Source organism: Amphibalanus amphitrite, unplaced genomic scaffold, assembly GCF_019059575.1.
Source record: "Amphibalanus amphitrite isolate SeventyFive unplaced genomic scaffold, NRLGWU_Aamphi_draft 001810F_arrow, whole genome shotgun sequence".
NCBI lineage: Eukaryota > Metazoa > Arthropoda > Thecostraca > Balanomorpha > Balanidae > Amphibalanus > Amphibalanus amphitrite.
Window position 1 is genome coordinate 1,885 of NW_024883303.1, and position 17,416 is coordinate 19,300.

The window sequence follows — 17,416 nt, forward strand, 5'->3', positions numbered from 1 at the left end:
TGCATGCATATGCACATGATGGGAGTGGGCACTGACGCTGACCAGGCCATTCATCTGTTGCATCGATCGGACGATTTTCAAAACGGACCATATTGTGGCCTGAATTAACGAAAGAAACTCCTACATAATGGGCATTGCAATGACATTGCAAGATAAGTGGCATACGCCTTAACTGACGCGGCAGCCCTTTGGGCCCACACTTAGTGCCCTTTAGCGTCTACCCAGGTGTGAACGGTATCATGATATGCTTCTAAAGTGGAAAATCGTGTTAAAGTCTTCACCAAAATAACTTTTCCAGCTCTTTCTTCCACGATTTTCCACACTGTCCCCCACCCAGGTGCTTTGTTTGGTTCAATTAGCCAGAGGCCTCTTCAAAGCTGTGCATCAAACGTGAGTTATAGATTGAATGAATGAATGCATGGATGAATGGGCACCGAACATCTAGCTCATGAGCCCTGAGGGCGTACCTTTTAAGCATCAATCAGACTTAGACAGAGGGAGGATCCCCGATAAAGCCGAGTCCCGTCGCGCTCACTCGGCTCGGTACATCCATCCTCCCGACATCTCATCCACCGTTTACCAAATACGCCCACCTACGTAGCCCGCCCGTAACGAGCCGTGACAAACCACTAATCACGTTTCACGCCCATCGCCGGTTACACAGGGCCCCTAGACCGGGAGGAAGCCAATGGTCCTGCCAATCACTATACCAGTGCGGTGATTTATCGTGGTCTGACCCGAGTGATTGTGGTTTGTCTGTCGAATAATCTGAATGCACTGTCCCTTCCGACTGTCATCATAGGTATCATTTGCTGACTGGACGAGTCCCAACTCTATAGATGCAAGGTACTAGGCAAATGGATAGTTGGTAAAAGGGAAAACTTAATTACCTTCTAGATAAATAGCCTAACAAATGTGCCTAAGTAACGAACGTTTAGGTAAAGACCGTCTTAGTGTGATAAATAGGCTTATATATGTAATTATACCTATCGGCATCCGTTAACCGTATAGCGATACAACTTTCCGGAAAAATTGTGCCTGGCAAAAGCACCGAGCCACGGAGAAAATGCGCTGTTTCGGATTATGTTCAGTGTTGTGTTCCGACAAACACATGTCTAACCAAAACGGTGTTTCTCCCCTGTCTACAACTGAACATGTCTGTTCGCACTTCAGAGCGGCTGTCGTCCCCCAGTGATAGCGATTCCCGGCGTCAGCAGTCAGCACTGAGAGGGGGCCGATCTCTGCCCCTCGCCCCCGGGGACAGTCCACAAGGCAATCCAATAACAATTAGCCGCCGTTACACTGTGGGGTTTCCAGGCCGCCGCGCCGGGCCCTCGTGCTAAAACCGCTTCGGCGCCAGGGGCTAGGGGCTGGTGACTGGAAACGTTGTAAAGCGCCAACGATGTGCGGGAAATGGAGAGTACGCAAGGCATGCCAGGCTCCGAATGGATCAAGAGGATCGAGGGTCATGCTGATATAAGATATTGAGGCATATATTGGTATTTTATTGCGCCCCGACTGACATATGATTCATGGGCACAGTTAGGTACTGGTTCAGGAAGATTGGTCGTTGAATGCGTCACCAGTCTGACAGAAGTATCATAAGTTTTGGTGTTCTTTCGCTTGAATAGGTATTGCTTAGATTAGAATGGAACATCATTGAAAAGTAGAAAATCGCCTGCGAAGAGATGCTACCCTATGTATTTTGACCGATAAGAACCTCTTTTAGAGTGCATTGGCTCAAGATCGTATCACAATCATCCATAACTATTTTCTCCAGATCACAATGTCTCCAGCTAACAGGCTGTTCTGCAGCACAGTCACCTGCCCCCGAGACTGACACATGACAAGTATGTCGGCGGTCCAGCTGTCCGCCGTGTGGTGGTGAGAACGCCGGTCCGCCGGGCCGGAACGTCTCAATAGTAATCGGATCATCCCCGCCCCGTCCTCAGAACGAGAGGGACGCGGGCCGGGTCCGGCCGCCAGTCAATCCATTGGCGCGTTCCTCAGAGTGGAGCCAGTTAGGGAATTGCCACCAATAATAGTCAGTGTTCGATGGAGGCCTGTTCTATCTAACCGTTGGGAAGGGGAGGCGAAGGGGTTAGCAGCAGGGGCGGATCCAAGGGGGGGTCACATGGGTCATGGCCCCCCCCCCCTTGAGGCCCGGGGGCCCAAAGACCTGCCAGGGGCACCACCGGCCTATCAGGGGTATCACAGTCCTGACAGGGGCACCACAGGACCGCCAGGGGGACCACAGGCCTAGCAGGGACACCACGGGCCTGGTGCCCCTGGGCCCTGACAGGACTGTAACGCCCCTGACAAGCCTGAAGTGTCCCCGGTAGGCACGTGGTGCCCCTGACAGGCCTGAGGCGCCCCTGCAAGGCCGGTGGTGCCCCTGGCAGGCCTGTGGTGTCCATGGCAGGCCTGTGGTGCCCTTGCTAGGTCTCTGGTGCCCCTGACAGGCTTGTAATGCCCCTGGAAGGACTGTGGTGCCCCTGGGCCCTGACAAGCCTGAGGTGCCCCTGACAGGCTTGCGGTGCCCTTGGAAGGACTGTGGTGTCCCTGGCCCTGACAAGCCTGAGGTGCCCGTGACAGGCCCGTGGTGCCCTTGTTAGGCCTGTGGTGCCCTTGGCAGGCCTCTGGTGCCCTTGCTAGGCCGCTGATGCCCCTGGCAGACCTCTGGTGCCCTTGCTAGGCCGCTGGTACCCCTGCGCCCGGAGAGGACTGGTGCCCCTGAAAAGTCTGAAGTGCCCCTCGGCAGGCCCAAGGTGCCCCTGCGAGGCCGGTGGTGCCCCTGGCAGACCTCTGGTGCCCCTGGCAGGTCTGTGGTGCCCCTGGCAGGTCTGTGGCGCCCCTGGCAGACCTGTGTTGACTGGTGCCCCTGCTAGGTCGCTGGTGCCCCTCACAGACCTGTGGTGCCCCTGGGCCTTGACAAGCCTGAGATGCCTGGCTATGACAGGCTCGTGGTGCCCCTGATAGACCAGTGGTGCACTTGCTAGGCCTGTAGTGCCCCTGGCAGGCCTCTGGTGCCCCTGGTACCCCTGCGCCCGGAGAGGACTATGGTGCCCCTGAAAAGCCTGAAGTGCCTCTCGACAGGCCCGTGGTGCCCCTGGGCCCTGACAGGCCCAAGTTACCCCTGCGAGGTCGGTGGTGCTCCTGGCAGGCCTCTGGTGCCCCTGGCAGGTCTGTGGTGCCCCTGGCAGGCCTGTGTTGACTGGTGCCCCTGCTAGGCCGCTGGTGCCCCTCACAGACCTGCGGTGCCCCTGGAAGGACTGTGGTGCCCCTGCCCCTAGTTGGGCAGGGGCACATGAGCCCAACATGAGCCTAGTTGGGCTCATGGGCCCAACAGGCCCGTTGTGCCCCTGACAGGCCTGTCGTGTATACTTGCTAGACCTGTGGTGCTCCTGCTTCCTGGCAGGCCTGTGGTGCCCCTGGCGGGCCTGTGGCGCCCCTACAAGGCCGTAGGTGCCCCTGACAGGTTTGTGGTGTCCCTGGAAGGACTTTGGTGCCCCTGACAAGCCTGAAGTGTCAAGGACAGACCCTTTAGACGCCAGGTTCAAGTTCGTCGGACTGACAATTCGATTTGCTTACCTGATAACGTTCCTGGTAAGTACTTACTACTCAGCGTCCACAACATATATACACATAGCACATTCATATATACTTGCTTACAATTGGTAAATGTGGTTGTGGCTAAGAGTTAAGATACTGACTAAAAAAAAAAAAGAAAAAGAAAAAAAAAACTGAAAATGGGGGCCCCACCAAAATGAAGTGAACGAAATCCGTTGAGTTTTTAATTTTGGGTATAGGTAGGGGCACCACTTCGATTCATGACCCTCCCCTTGGAGTTTTCCTGGATCCGCCCCTGGTTAGCAGGGTACCTACACGGAAAGGAGTGGTAGTTTTAGAAGGGAAGACGCATTACGTTTTTCAGCTGACTGTTGTCATCCTGCTCACGCGGTATATGGTGGGCAAACTTTACTACGTGTGTAAGTTAGATAGGTATTACAGATTATATTTGTGTCTGCACTTGCGACAGATGAATAAGCAAGCTGCTCATCAAAGCCAATAAATAAAACACGCACAAAATAAATTATAAAGCACATGTCAATGTGTTGCGCAATGCGCGGTGCGAATCTTACTTAATAAATATCTCATTAAAACCGGCGTAGTGGTGGCATGGGTGACCCGTGTTAAGTGATAGTATAATCATTAATCACCCATTGTTCTCACTAACAAAGTTAGCGCCGAGCGCGCCACTGAATGTCCCGTCACTCCGCACCTCCTCTCGGCGCGTCTTCCGACGGATCACGCGCGATACACTGATTACCGGTAACGAGGCCACATATTGGCCCGGGCCGCCTGCCGGCGCGCCGGGACACAGGATCAGTGAGTCGTTAGTGCCCCTAACGAGACCCTGTTTTCAGCCGCTCGGAGACGCGCGACGTGTTGGCCGCCGTGGGACGCCATTATCGGCGCCACGTGCCGCCGTGGCCGCACGTGTCACGCGGCACGTCCCGGCGACACGGGCGGTCCGCACAGATATGGAGACGTGACGCCGCACGGGACACCCGGGCTTTGCGAGCGGCGGCAGCGGCGACGCCCTTGTTCTGTTTGTTTCTCATTAGGGAGAGTGAATTTGACGACAGTGTCAAAATACAAGCAGGAAGGCGCAGAGCACAGGCAGTGTCATAAACTACCCTGCACATGCACATACATATCTTTTACGTGCTCTTCTTCAAAGTATTTTCGCGCACAATCAGCCGCTCACGCCCTCCCCTACCCCTCTGTCCTCAGGTGTGGTTCCAGAACCGGCGCGCCAAGTGGCGGAAGACGGAGAAGACGTGGGGCCGCTCCACCATAATGGCCGAGTACGGCCTGTACGGCGCTATGGTGCGCCACTCGCTGCCGCTGCCGGAGACCATCACCAAGTCGGTCAGCGAGGACAAGGACTGCCCGGCGCCCTGGCTCCTCGGTACGCCGGGCGACGGGGAGGGAAAAAATCGGGGTTGGGCGGAGCGACCCACTATGCCCGTTTTCATGTGCACACATTCAGGTGTCAGTAATTGAAATTTTCTTATGAAGCCGCCACCTATAAACTGGTGACCAGAGTCTTAACCCTCGCCGGCCGAGGGGGGGGGGGGCGGGTGCCGCCCCCCCCCCATAGGGTTTTTCGCGATAGCTCCGAACACGCTGGAGATAGAGAGCTGAAACTTGGCATACTTGACCTTTGATCCAAGCCGGATCTTTTGACACCAACCGCATTTTTGGGTCAGGTCAGGTCACTGACCTATGACGTCATAAGTGAACCTCTGCACGGTCTTCAGATGTCGCAACTTTGCAACGCCCTCACTGCCAGAGGAGATGTCACAGGGAAATGAAACTTGCAGGATCTAGTATCCATTATGAGTCCCACAACTTTTATATCTCGGATTTTTCCTAAAGGTCATATGAGGTCAGGTCATTTTCGTGACCTCACCATTATAAGTCAATGGGGAAAAATGAAAACTGCTATTCTGGCGCCGGGAACGATCTCCAACTAGCTCAAGCACACAGAATCGTGATTTGATGCCACTGGCGGTCCCAGGGGGGGGGGCCACGGGGGCCATGGCCCCCCTTTGGTGCTGAAAGATGGGGCCATACTATCTTTTGGCCCCACCTTTCAGATCGAACAAAAGCCCTAGAAAGTTTTTTGTATGTTTCATTTTCTTTCTTGCGCCATCAAAGGACGTAAATTTCACTCATGGAGTGGGCTCAGTTTCGCATTCTGTCAATTTGGCGGTCAGCGTCGCTGACACCGATTCACGAGTATGGCCGGATCTTATATGGATCAGCGTGGGTTTACTTGAGGCTCTCGTAGGCCCAGCAATGGCTGGCATGAGACCCTCTTCGGCAGTGCCGGGTGGGCCCTGCCAAATGAGCGTGGCTCTTCGACATGCTAAAGTAAGACCTCATGGGTTGATGCTGTGCACCTCAGAAGCCCGGTGGTGACGCCGTATGCTGGCTTGGTTTCTTAAGGATTAGCGTGGGACCTCCGGGGCCTGCATAGTGCATAGAGTTTGCATGAGCTAGTAGGTATGCAATCTCAGAGGCCTGTGTGTAATGTGTACACAGTGGCGGTCTCGGGGGGGGGGGGGGACATCAGGGCCATGCCCCCCAAAGGCCAATAAAGGGGGCTATCATATCATTTGCCCCCCTCAAACAACCGATGGGCCCCCATAGGTGTATGGGGCCCTGGCCCTTATTCGATCGTCACGAGGCCTAAAAAAAAACACTCCCAGCTATCAATATAGCTCCCACGCCGGTCTTTGAGTGTCCTACACTGACCTCTGAGGGAACTTCAGTGGCGGTCAAGCGCCCATGTTGGCCGCTTAGAGCCCACATCGACCTCTGAAGCCCCACATCTGGCCTATGATGGCCCCTAACCGTCCTCAGGGGCCCCAACCGGCGTCTGAGCGTCTCACACCGGTCTCTGGTGGCCTTATTTCTGTCTCTGGCGTCCCAAGACGAACCTTTAGGTGCCAATGAGGCCCCGCACTGGCTGTTACAATTCCAAGTTAACCCGCGCGGGGCTGGGGTCTCCAGCCGAACGCGCGGGGCTGGGGGGGGGGGGTAAATTTTACCCCCCCTGTTATCTCCCGAACTAATGGTCTGATTTGGAAAATTCAAACGCCAATCGAAAGATCTCATCACGAACAACTAAAAACATGTACTTAATTTTAAGTTTGAGGTCAAGGTCAAGGTCAGGTCAAGGGTACAAATTGCAAGTTCCTACAGTATCGGCCTTGCACCGTAGTTGCCGAAGAATGGAGTCATGGACTGAGACTGATCGCCCAAAACGTGTTCTTAGGCTACCAAGACAATATTCGTTGCATACAATATCATTCAGAAGTCAAGGTCAAGGTCAGGTCAGGTCAGGTCAGGTCACCAAAAACAAAATATAGAAAAGGGCATGTGCGACACATGTTTTATAGGTCATTTTACTCATAGAATTCAATAGGCACACTCAATAAGTGATATGGACCACCTCTGGATGAATTTCAGGTCGAGGTCAGGTCAAGGTCAGGTCAAGTGAGGTCAAATTTTGAAGTTGGTTGTTAAGGCCTAAAAAGGTGGCTATCTGATGCAGTTTTTCACGGCGAATCGAATGGTGCTATTTTTGTTTCCGTACGAGGTCTATAACTTCCAAAAAAGTCATTTTTCAAAATTTTTGTGTGTCGTGACGTCATACAATTTTGAATAACTCCCACATTTTTGAACCGATTCTTCTAAAACTTGGTATGTAGGTGCACATAGACCACTTCTCTGACATATATTCCGGTTTTTTCGATAGACCCAAAATTTTGAATTTTATAGTTATTTTCCCAAAAAAGTCAGTTTTTTGAAAAAATTTGGGCCAAAATTCAAAATTTTCAAAAAACCGAGATAGCCATTTGATAGACACAGTAGAATTACGTATATCCTTTTTTGTTACGTCTTGATTCCTTTAAAAATGAAGATGTTAGCGGCGTTTGAACTTTTGCCGTTTTTGAGGCGAAAATGGCGAACATGACGTCACTAAAACGTCAATTTCTCAAAAATTTTCCGACGGATTTCGCTCAAATTTTCAGGGAACGTGTCAAATTGATGTAAGAAAAGGTACTGAAAGTTTGGCGGCGCTGCGCGCCGCCGTTTTTGAGATATTGCAAATATTCGCGAGGGGGGGGGGGTAAAATTTACCCCCCCCCCAGCCCCGCGCGGGTTAAAGAGTGTATAGATACACCAGGAGGATGTATTTTAGCAACCAGAAAACCAGACAAACCAGATCACTCACCAGAAAACAACGCCCACTGTCAGAGACTCTAGAGCCACCAATCGCCAGCGGAGCAACGGCCGCAGTGCCGGCTCTACCCTTAACCTATATGACAAATGAATCCCGAGAAGATATGCTCGAGGACTACCCCAAAATTGCCGCCCTTCAAGCCGACATGATGTCGGGTACAAAGTGAAATGGTTAAGTTGGTGCGTTGGGTCCAAATCTGTCACAGAGACCGGCAGATCAAACCGATCCCTTAATTTTGCAGACGCACGTACAAACGAGCCTCCTTACCCCGGTAGACAGCCAGGCAGACCGACTACCGATTTTCAGACACCCGTTTATACATGAATCTGTGGATCTGAGTTTCTGAAACGGCCGGGCAGACCGATCCTTCCACTGCGATCCAGCGACGCACCCGGCCGCGTCCAATGCTGGAGCCCAACTCCCCGCGCACCGCCGCGACCTAACTCGACTACAGCTCGAACCACGTGATTCAACCGGCCAATCCCGAGGCACGCGTGCCCCTGAACGCAGGCTGTGCCGCAGAGCGGCGCGGCGGCTCTGCTCGGCGGCCGGCTGGCGAGCCCAGCGCCGGCACGGGGTACATGATGCACACAATACACAGAATAGAAGAGTCAGACATTTCGTTTTTCTCACAGTCAATGACAATTACATTGTTTTTGGATTGTCATTGACTGTGAGAAAATACACAGAATAAAAGAAAACACTTCTTAGGCTAAAGTAGCAAACCTTAACATCCTCCCCACCAAAATGTGGGAACAAAAAGTTAACACATTTTCCACACTAGTCACAACGCGCGCACAAATCACAAACAAAACACACATCACGGCACTGGCCGCACGCCAACTTGCGGCAGTCCTTGTGGGCCTGGTCAGGCCTTCCGCAGCCGGCCATGGGTCCTTGGACCGGGGGGCCAGCGTCCTCGGCTACGTCCTCTTCTTTCTCCTCTTCCACAGACGTGGGAATGCTGTGAAAAGAGACGGTGCCCCCAGTGTGGCAGCCGTCCTCCAGCTCCGGCTCCACCTCCATCTTGCCCCGTCGTTCCTCCAGCGGCTCCGTAGACGTCGGCTCTTCGGAGGCGGCTGCCGACGGTCTCGCGTCGGAGCCGACAGGCATCGTCGAGACTGCCGGGGTGCTACAGCACTCCATTGGCTCCGGTCTGTCTCGTCCACGGCAGATGATGGGACGAACTCCACAGGAACATGCGAGGAGGGCTTCAGACCCTGACTCCGGGCGACAGCCCAGGAGTCGCGTTTACCAGGCGACAGCCCGGCTCCGCCATCGCCATTTTGTGTTGTGTCATCATTTGACCCATTGATAGAGAGAGTCGTCTCTCCATCCTCGGTAGCCATCGTTTTATGCAGGTCGTCACCGCTCAGGTGAGGCTTTTTTGCATTGAGCAGCTCTTGCTGCGGGGTTCCCGCCTTTGCGGAACCATGATCGGATGGTGGAAGCTCATCCGACTGCATCGTCAAATTCATCTCATTGGAACAGCCCACAGGCTTGTCCCAGTGTGGCTCAGGCAGCATGCCATCCACATCCATGGCCTCATTTTGGCCGACCCTCACTTCATCCAGACTCCTCACCTGTCTCAGCTGACAGTGGGAAGACTGGTGACCGGTCGGTATCAGCGAAACGTCGCCGCGGTACCCGTGAATGGCGTAGCCAAAGACAGTCTCTATGGCTCTAAGCCCTTCTTCAAGTTCCACCTGTCCCCACAGCACGATTCGATAAAGATTGTCGAGGCCGATCAATGCATGAACTTCGCCACCACCAAAGTCGTCGGCCAGATCCAGACCGGCAGGAACAGGGGGTGGCGAAGAGGTGGGAAGGGGCGAGCACAGCTGATCTGTGCTCCACATGTCAAGTTTCAGAGAATAGTCACCAAACAGGCTTCTGAGCTCCACCTGTACCTTGTCGTACGAGCGAGCCTCCTCAGCCTTCTCCTGAAATCCGAGGCAGGCAAAGGTAGCCGTGCCAGTGCTGGGAAGACCGAGTTCCTCTGCCAGCGAGCTCCTGATGTAGGAGGAGTCGGACCCTCCGTCTAGGAGGATACGGACCTTCCGGCTACCCTTGGGTCCCACAGCGTTTACGAGAGCCGTCTGGAAGAAATGTGCTTTCTCATTTGCCGTACTGGCACTGTACCGGTGGCGACTCTGCCCCGTGAGTTCACTTGGGCTGCCATCAGGGCGCGCCACTCTGTCAGTAGGATGTGCTGGAGAGAAAGGTACAGCCCCGGGCGACAGTTCCGACTGGTTGCTGGGTGAATTCGATGGCGAGGGACGATGATTGTGGAGCAGGGGGTGGTGCGGCCCGCCACACTCCGTGCACCGACTGCACTTGCAGTCCCGAATCTGATGTCCATACTTCAGACACCGAAAACACGCCCTCACTGCCTTCACAGTCTCCCAACGGGCTTTCAGATTGAAGGTTTGAAACTTGTCACACCTCTCTAGACCGTGCTGCGCCTGCTGACAAACAGGACACATCACGGTCCTTGGCCCGTGAGGGGGCCTCTGCTTCTCAGAGCCGGGCTCTCGCCGCGCAGTGAGAATGCTTGTGACAGACTGAGTGGAAGCGGACGGGGACACGGGTCGTGTCTGCACCATTGACACCCCTTTTGCCGATTCTCGGAGCCGTATTTCACGGTTGAGGAAGTGAAGAAATTCCGTAAAGTCTCCACTCTCTCTCCTGACCCACTCTAGACGCCAATCCTCAGGGATCTTATCCTTAACGACTGGCAGCAACAGGCTCGAAAAGCTTTCCGGGTGGACGCCAAGTGTACTGAGCGCTCGAGTACGCGCAGACAAGTGATCGATCAATGACCGCATGCCTTTAAGGTCGCCGTGTCGAACGGGTTGCAGGTTCAGGAGGTCACGCATCAGTGTCTCCCGCCGCACATCATCCCGTTCAAACCGCTCCTTGAGCGCGGCCACGGCCTGAAGGTAGCCGTCACTCGACACTGGAATGCCCTCAATGCAGCGCAAAGCATCACCTGCCAGGTGCGATTTCAGTACCACGAATTTCTGGACAAGAGCGTATCCTGAGTTGTTGTGAACAGATATGGCAAACAAGTCCCAGAATTCAGACCACTGCATTACGTCACCATGAAAAATGGGAATTTTCACGGTGAGGGACGTTTTGAAGTCTGCGTTTCCCGCGAAGTTTGAAGCGTCAACCCTGACTGGCGCTTGTTCAGCTTTCTCAAGGCGAGAAAGGAGGCGCGAACCGAGAAACATCTCGTCCTCAAGAATCTGTAAGTGGTTGGTATCATCTGACTGATCCAGCTTATCCAGGTCACCCTGGACACCCTCCATCTCATGGCGCAGCTTCTCCAGGTGGTGAAGCTTGAGGGCAAGCTGGTCAGGATCCACCGTCGTACGATCTGCCTCTCGATACGATCGGAGGTCATTACAAAGTCGGGTCGCCTTTGAGTGGAGTCTGGTTCTGGTCGCCAACAAATCCTCCATGGTTCAAAGCTAGGCCAAATTGTATGCCAAGTATTTAAAGTGGACTGTATCAAACAACTTAGACTACAAACCAATCCAACCGACTGATAACAACACAGCCGACCGGACCGTGTCAAACAAAACTAGACCGGCAAACCAATTCAGCCGACTGATGACAACACAGCCGAATGAACCGTTTCAAAGAATCAGACCGAAACGTCGATCCAACCGACTGATAACAGCACAGCCGATCGAACCGACCATCCGGCCCCAGGAGGACTATGTTACAATTCCAAGTTAAAGAGTGTATAGATACACCAGGAGGATGTATTTTAGCAACCAGAAAACCAGACAAACCAGATCACTCACCAGAAAACAACGCCCACTGTCAGAGACTCTAGAGCCACCAATCGCCAGCGGAGCAACGGCCGCAGTGCCGGCTCTACCCTTAACCTATATGACAAATGAATCCCGAGAAGATATGCTCGAGGACTACGCCCAAAATACCGCCCTTCAAGCCGACATGATGTCGGGTACAAAGTGAAAAGGTTAAGTTGGTGCGTTGGGTCCAAATCTGTCACAGAGACCGGCAGATCAAACCGATCCCTTAATTTTGCAGACGCACGTATAAACGAGCCTCCTTACCCCGGTAGACAGCCAGGCAGACCGACTACCGATTTTCAGACACCCGTTTATACATGAATCTGTGGATCTGAGTTTCTGAAACGGCCGGGCAGACCGATCCTTCCACTGCGATCCAGCGACGCACCCGGCCGCGTCCAATGCTGGAGCCCAACTCCCCGCGCACCGCCGCGACCTAACTCGACTACAGCTCGAACCACGTGATTCAACCGGCCAATCCCGAGGCACGCGTGCCCCTGAACGCAGGCTGTGCCGCAGAGCGGCGCGGCGGCTCTGCTCGGCGGCCGGCTGGCGAGCCCAGCGCCGGCACGGGGTACATGATGCACACAATACACAGAATAAAAGAAAACACTTCTTAGGCTAAAGTAGCAAACCTTAGCAAAAGACCTGATGCCGGCCTCTAAGGGCCTGCATTGGCCTCTGAGGAAGGCCCATCTTGGCCTTTGAGGGCCCTCTGCTAGCCTCTGGGGTCCAACGACGGCTCATGCCGGTCTTTTAGAGCCCCACGCTGACCTCTGAGGGCCCCATGTTGGCCTGTAATGAGTAAGGACCCACATTAGCCTCTGAGAGCCCAACTCGGTATCTGATGGTCTCAAACTACTGGCCTTTGCAGTTTGCAGGCCCTGTACTGGTCTCTGAGGGCCTTAAACTGGCCTCTAAGTGAAAACATACATATGCATGGGCTTCTGAAGCTCAGAGGGCTCACGCAGACTCCTGCACAGCCTTACGTTGGTCCTGATCGAGATCACTTTACGTCCTGATGGTCCCGCGTATATTCCCTCATATTTCGACGTCAGGACCCCATGAGCCGTTGTGGGTCCTGGGGCTGGCAGAGACTGATGAAGTCCTCAGGGCTCAGGGCCAGTCTTCTTAGCATGAGGACTAGGCATTTGAGTGAGCCCCAATAGAGCCGTTGCGAAGCCCACAGGAGTCGCGCGCGGCCCTCAGATGCCAATTTTGAAAGCCAGGAACCTTTGGTCACCAGAGGTCGGTGTACCTAGCTTCTCTCTCCCGCCGCCACACAACTACTCGTATATGGGTAAATGTCATAGTCTGAAAATGCTCTCTGGGTTTCACATGCTTGTTCAAAGCAAGAGGTAGGTATCTGTACCTACTTTTCCGAATTGTTTTATACTGGTAAGGTAAGGTCATGAATCCGCGTGCCCGACCTTCCAGTATATGCTACACCGATCCGTCGCCATGGTGCAGTGGCCCGACCGGTGGAAACACCGTGGGACGAGAAATGGTAGGTACTGGTGATTTTGCCTTAAATTGAGCTTAAAGATTCCACGCAAGAACGAGATGAATGAAGCATAAGTATGGCCAACTGCGCGGCGCCTCGCGGGCGTAAAAAATGAGCCGATCACCCTCCGGTGACGGATAAATGTTATGTCCCGCGAGTGTGAGTTTGGCCCCCCCCCTTTTGCTAGCGGCTGCGACCGCCAGTGTTTGATGCACTCCTTGCAAGGTTAGATGCGTCACTTTTGCAATCTTGACCTTGCGTGACGTCATTTATGACGTCATCAAGGTCATATTAGTTTTTCGTCAATAACTCTTGATCAAATTGAGCTAGCGAGTCGGGAAAGCCACCAATGGACTTAGGAAGGCCTGCCGAATCGAATGATATGCGACATGACCTCTTTCGACCAACTTCGTGACCTGGGGGTGCTGACCTGACCTTGACCTGAGGTCAACACCCCAAGTTGACCTGACCCGGACAAAAAGTATATCATTCGACGCGCCTGAGCGAGGCGAGCACGATGCTGCCAAAATCGGCGCTCTGCGGCCGTTTTTTGTGAAGTTATTCACCAAAAACGGAACCGTACCTTGGGGCACTTGACCTGACTTCAGAGGTCACCGGTTGACCTAAGACCTTAAAATCGGGTATCAATCTCTGCGTCTCGTGACGGCGCACACGCTCGTTTTTTTCCGCGACGCGCTAGCTCCACCAGGGGCAAAACGACGAGGGGGGGGGGGGGTCGTACCCGCCCCCCCCCCTCGGCCGGCGCGTATGTAGAAAACCAATAGGTCCGGCGAGGGTTAAAGCGTCTCTCCCTGAGATGATCCGATCAATTGCTAACTGTCGAGTGTTCAAGCGAAATAGCCACCAGGTTCACGTAAGTAACTAGATAACGACACTTCAACCTCCGAAGCACAGGCTCCTCAGCTTTGCCACTACCCCCAGGCATGCACCGCAAGTCCATGGAGGCCGCCGAGCAGCTGAAAAACGTCGCGGACGACGACACTGGCAGTCTGCCGGGCAGCGGGGACGAGCGGCCGCCGGCCGAGCTGTGCCTGCCGCCGCCGCCGGGCGCCGCCGAGTCCGAGCCGCCCGCCGGACCCGACTTCCGCAGCAGCAGCATCGCGGCGCTGCGGGCGCGCGCGCAGGAGCACAGCGCCCGCCTGCTCAGCGACGCCGCCCAGATGACCTCGGCCATCCTGCAGCGGGGCGCAGCGGACGCCACAGCGCCCCCTGAGCAGCCGGCGGCAGGCATCGGCTGCCTGTTCTGAGGGAGGGTAGGCAGGCTGTCTATTTGGAGGGAGGCTGGCTGTGCCTCCCTTCTCTCCATCAAGAAGGGAGGCAGCTGCTCTAAGGGAGGGTGTGGCAAGCTGTCTGTTCTGCGGGAGCAAGCAGGCGAAACTTGAGTATATGATGGCAGGGAGTTTGATGGGATGGAAAAGTGAAACGCTTTGGATTTTGAACAGCTCAGGAGCACGATCGAAGGCTGAGCTTTTTGGAACGCAAGGAACCCAGGGAGTTCGATCTGAGCTAGAACCTCAGCTTCTACACCCCAAAACTATCACAGCTTGGGTGAGTCGCCAAAACTGGGACTGGTCCTGAGCGCTGTCGAATGTCGATACAGGAATGCCGATGTCGATGTCGAATGTCGATGTCGATACCATGGTAAGCGGTACGCTCATGGTGTCTGTTGCTATAATCAATAATAGTCCCTCAGCCAGGCAGGCCGGTTTATGGGAGCGTCACCACTCTGCAATGTCGGGCCCGGTCAGGTGTATTCGTATTATGAACGGTCACAAGAGGTCCGACGGGAGATGGGTGCGGTGACAAAACAAATACGGTCAATATTTGGTCGGAATAGAGCGCTACGACCGTCATGTCATGTCATTACTGTCAGCTTTAATGTCTAATGGAATGTTGAAGCAGGATGCGTAGGATGAGTGAGCGCAAGAATAACTGATTTTAACTATTGTCGGATTGAGTGTATATGAGTATACATACACTCAGTTATGTCGGAGTTTTATTGTGACAACGCGACACTAACCGTCAGCAGTTGTATGTCAGAGACAGCTGCTGGGTCTTATTCGTGTACCTATGAATGCACAGTGAATGCATGCGTCAGGAGTTTTCAACACATGTTAACACTACAAGTACACGTGTGTATTTACTAGTTGCGCATATTTGTAATACTTTACTTGATGTAAATGTGACCCCACCCCTGCCAGTCAGCTGGATGCCAGTGTTAACAAGTGTGAGACGCCGTTCTTCATAGAGAATCAGGCACTAAACTATACCTAAACTTGTGTTTCCGGTTACCTCGTGTGAACCTGTTGCAAAACTCGAGCAATGATGAATGTCAAAATAAAACTAAACACAAGTTTATCTGCAAAAGCATAATATCGACTGTGCATCAGTTCGTCTGGGTACATGGCTGAATTGCCGTCTTATTAAACCGATACTTGGTAGGTCGGTTGTAAACTATGTCTCTCGGAGGGCCGCAGGCGCTGCTAGAGGGACACGAAGGGCCAGGGGTACGTGCTCCAAACATGCCCTGTTCCCTGGCTTCCAAAATACCAAACCGTTCTTAGGAGCAGCTATTCTTCCAGACGATGCTAATGTCGATATAGTATAGTCGACTACAGAATGATGTTCAACTTTTCACAGGCAATTATTTGCCTGGAGTGGTAGGCTGTGCCGCATCACACGGGCTAAGTTCACAAATTATAGCTTTGTCCCAATGCTCACAATCGACACGCTTAATTGCGCGATAAACGACACAACTTAGCGCTCCGGTCAACTGATAGCTTCTGAGGAGTGGAACATCATTCTGTAGTCGACTATACACGTCACTCCCTATATTCAACATCAGATGGTAGCCAGTCATCGTGCTTACCAGAGTCATGGACAATGCGCAAGGGTGGTACAACCACGCCAATGCTGTTACTGCGTCAATTGGAAAAAAAAGTAGGGGAGACCCGGGAGGTATGGGCCGGTTTTGTGAAAAGGCAATTTTCTTCCAGTGGGCAGTGGCTAGACTCGCTTTTTCACTCAAAGTACGTGAAATTGCCTTTCGCCTGCAACTTGCGCCTGATATTAGGCATCTGGGATCAACTATTTTGTCTCGAGATAACCTTCAATAAATCATTTGCTTTTCGACCCATCAAAATACACCGGGAGGTATGGGCCATGGCCCGGGAGGTATGGGCCGTTGCCATGTTTCATATTCTTTTCTCGACAATGAGAATAATACTCGTAGCTGGTATCCACCTTGATCTCTCTTAGAGCCCAGGAACCGCATAAGCGGCCAACAGCTTGCTTCATGGAGGTCACTTGGGCCCATATGTATTTTGGTAAACTCAATCATGCACCATGAAATAAGATCAGTAATATTTTTCTGTTGGAATGAAATTTGAAGTTAATTTTTCGACCTTGCGCGACAAAAATAAAACTTATTGAAGAGGACATTCAATGAAAGCATCATTTTATTGATTTAGGATCAACAGGGGTGGGTGACCCGAACCTCCCGGTAAGGACGCCATAATGTGCGTAGCATCTCAGCTCAAAATCTTGCAAGAAAGCTTCATATTATCTACCCAGTCTTAATTTGCATGCTTTAAACTTTATGTTAGCGATGGTCTAATATCATAAAACGAGCCTGGTTCAAATTTATCACGAATGTTCTGTATGCACCATATTTTACTCGAAGAGGGCAAAAGCGCTTTATCACCGCTCATTGCCAAAGAAGACTGAGGAAGGTTTTGAAAATCACGGATGCATAACGGAATGGCTGCTACCAGTTTACGTGGTCAAATGTGTAAAAATACGCAATACTTCTTCAAAACTGCGATGGCCCATACCTCCCGGGGGCCATACCTCCCGGGTCTCCCCTACCATATGGAACGAAGAAAGCATGTTCTGGAATCTGGATATTTGGCGAAGTGTCACAAAGCCATCAAATTTTCCGATTATTCTTTTATGCAACTCTAATGCATGACAAGCTCCGCCATCGTCATCGTCCCACCGCACCGCTCGGAATGGCCTGCACGCTGCTTACCTTTTCTATGCAAACAGCTTGTGGACAAAGCAATGGGTGCAATGACGACTCAGACGACCAGCTGAATCCTTGATAATTCTATCACTTTTAACCGAAAAGGATAGCGATAATCCTCATAAGTGTATTTACGGGTTCTTTTCATCGACGTTGCCACTAGTGACTATAAGGAAATCGTCATGAATTAACCAATAAATTAACAAATAAATACGATA

General features: G+C 52.8%; 1 protein-coding gene across 1 annotated transcript; it reads left to right on the top strand.

Moving 5' to 3' along the window:
- Positions 1 to 4,797: 4,797 nt before the first annotated feature.
- Positions 4,798 to 15,528, top strand: LOC122375282 (visual system homeobox 2-like; the record flags this gene model as incomplete). The annotated part of the gene is made up of 2 exons (XM_043354577.1): positions 4,798 to 4,975; positions 14,096 to 15,528. Coding segments are annotated over 2 exons (504 nt in total), but the record flags the coding sequence as incomplete, so codon positions are not given.
- Between the last annotated feature and the right edge of the window lie 1,888 nt (positions 15,529 to 17,416).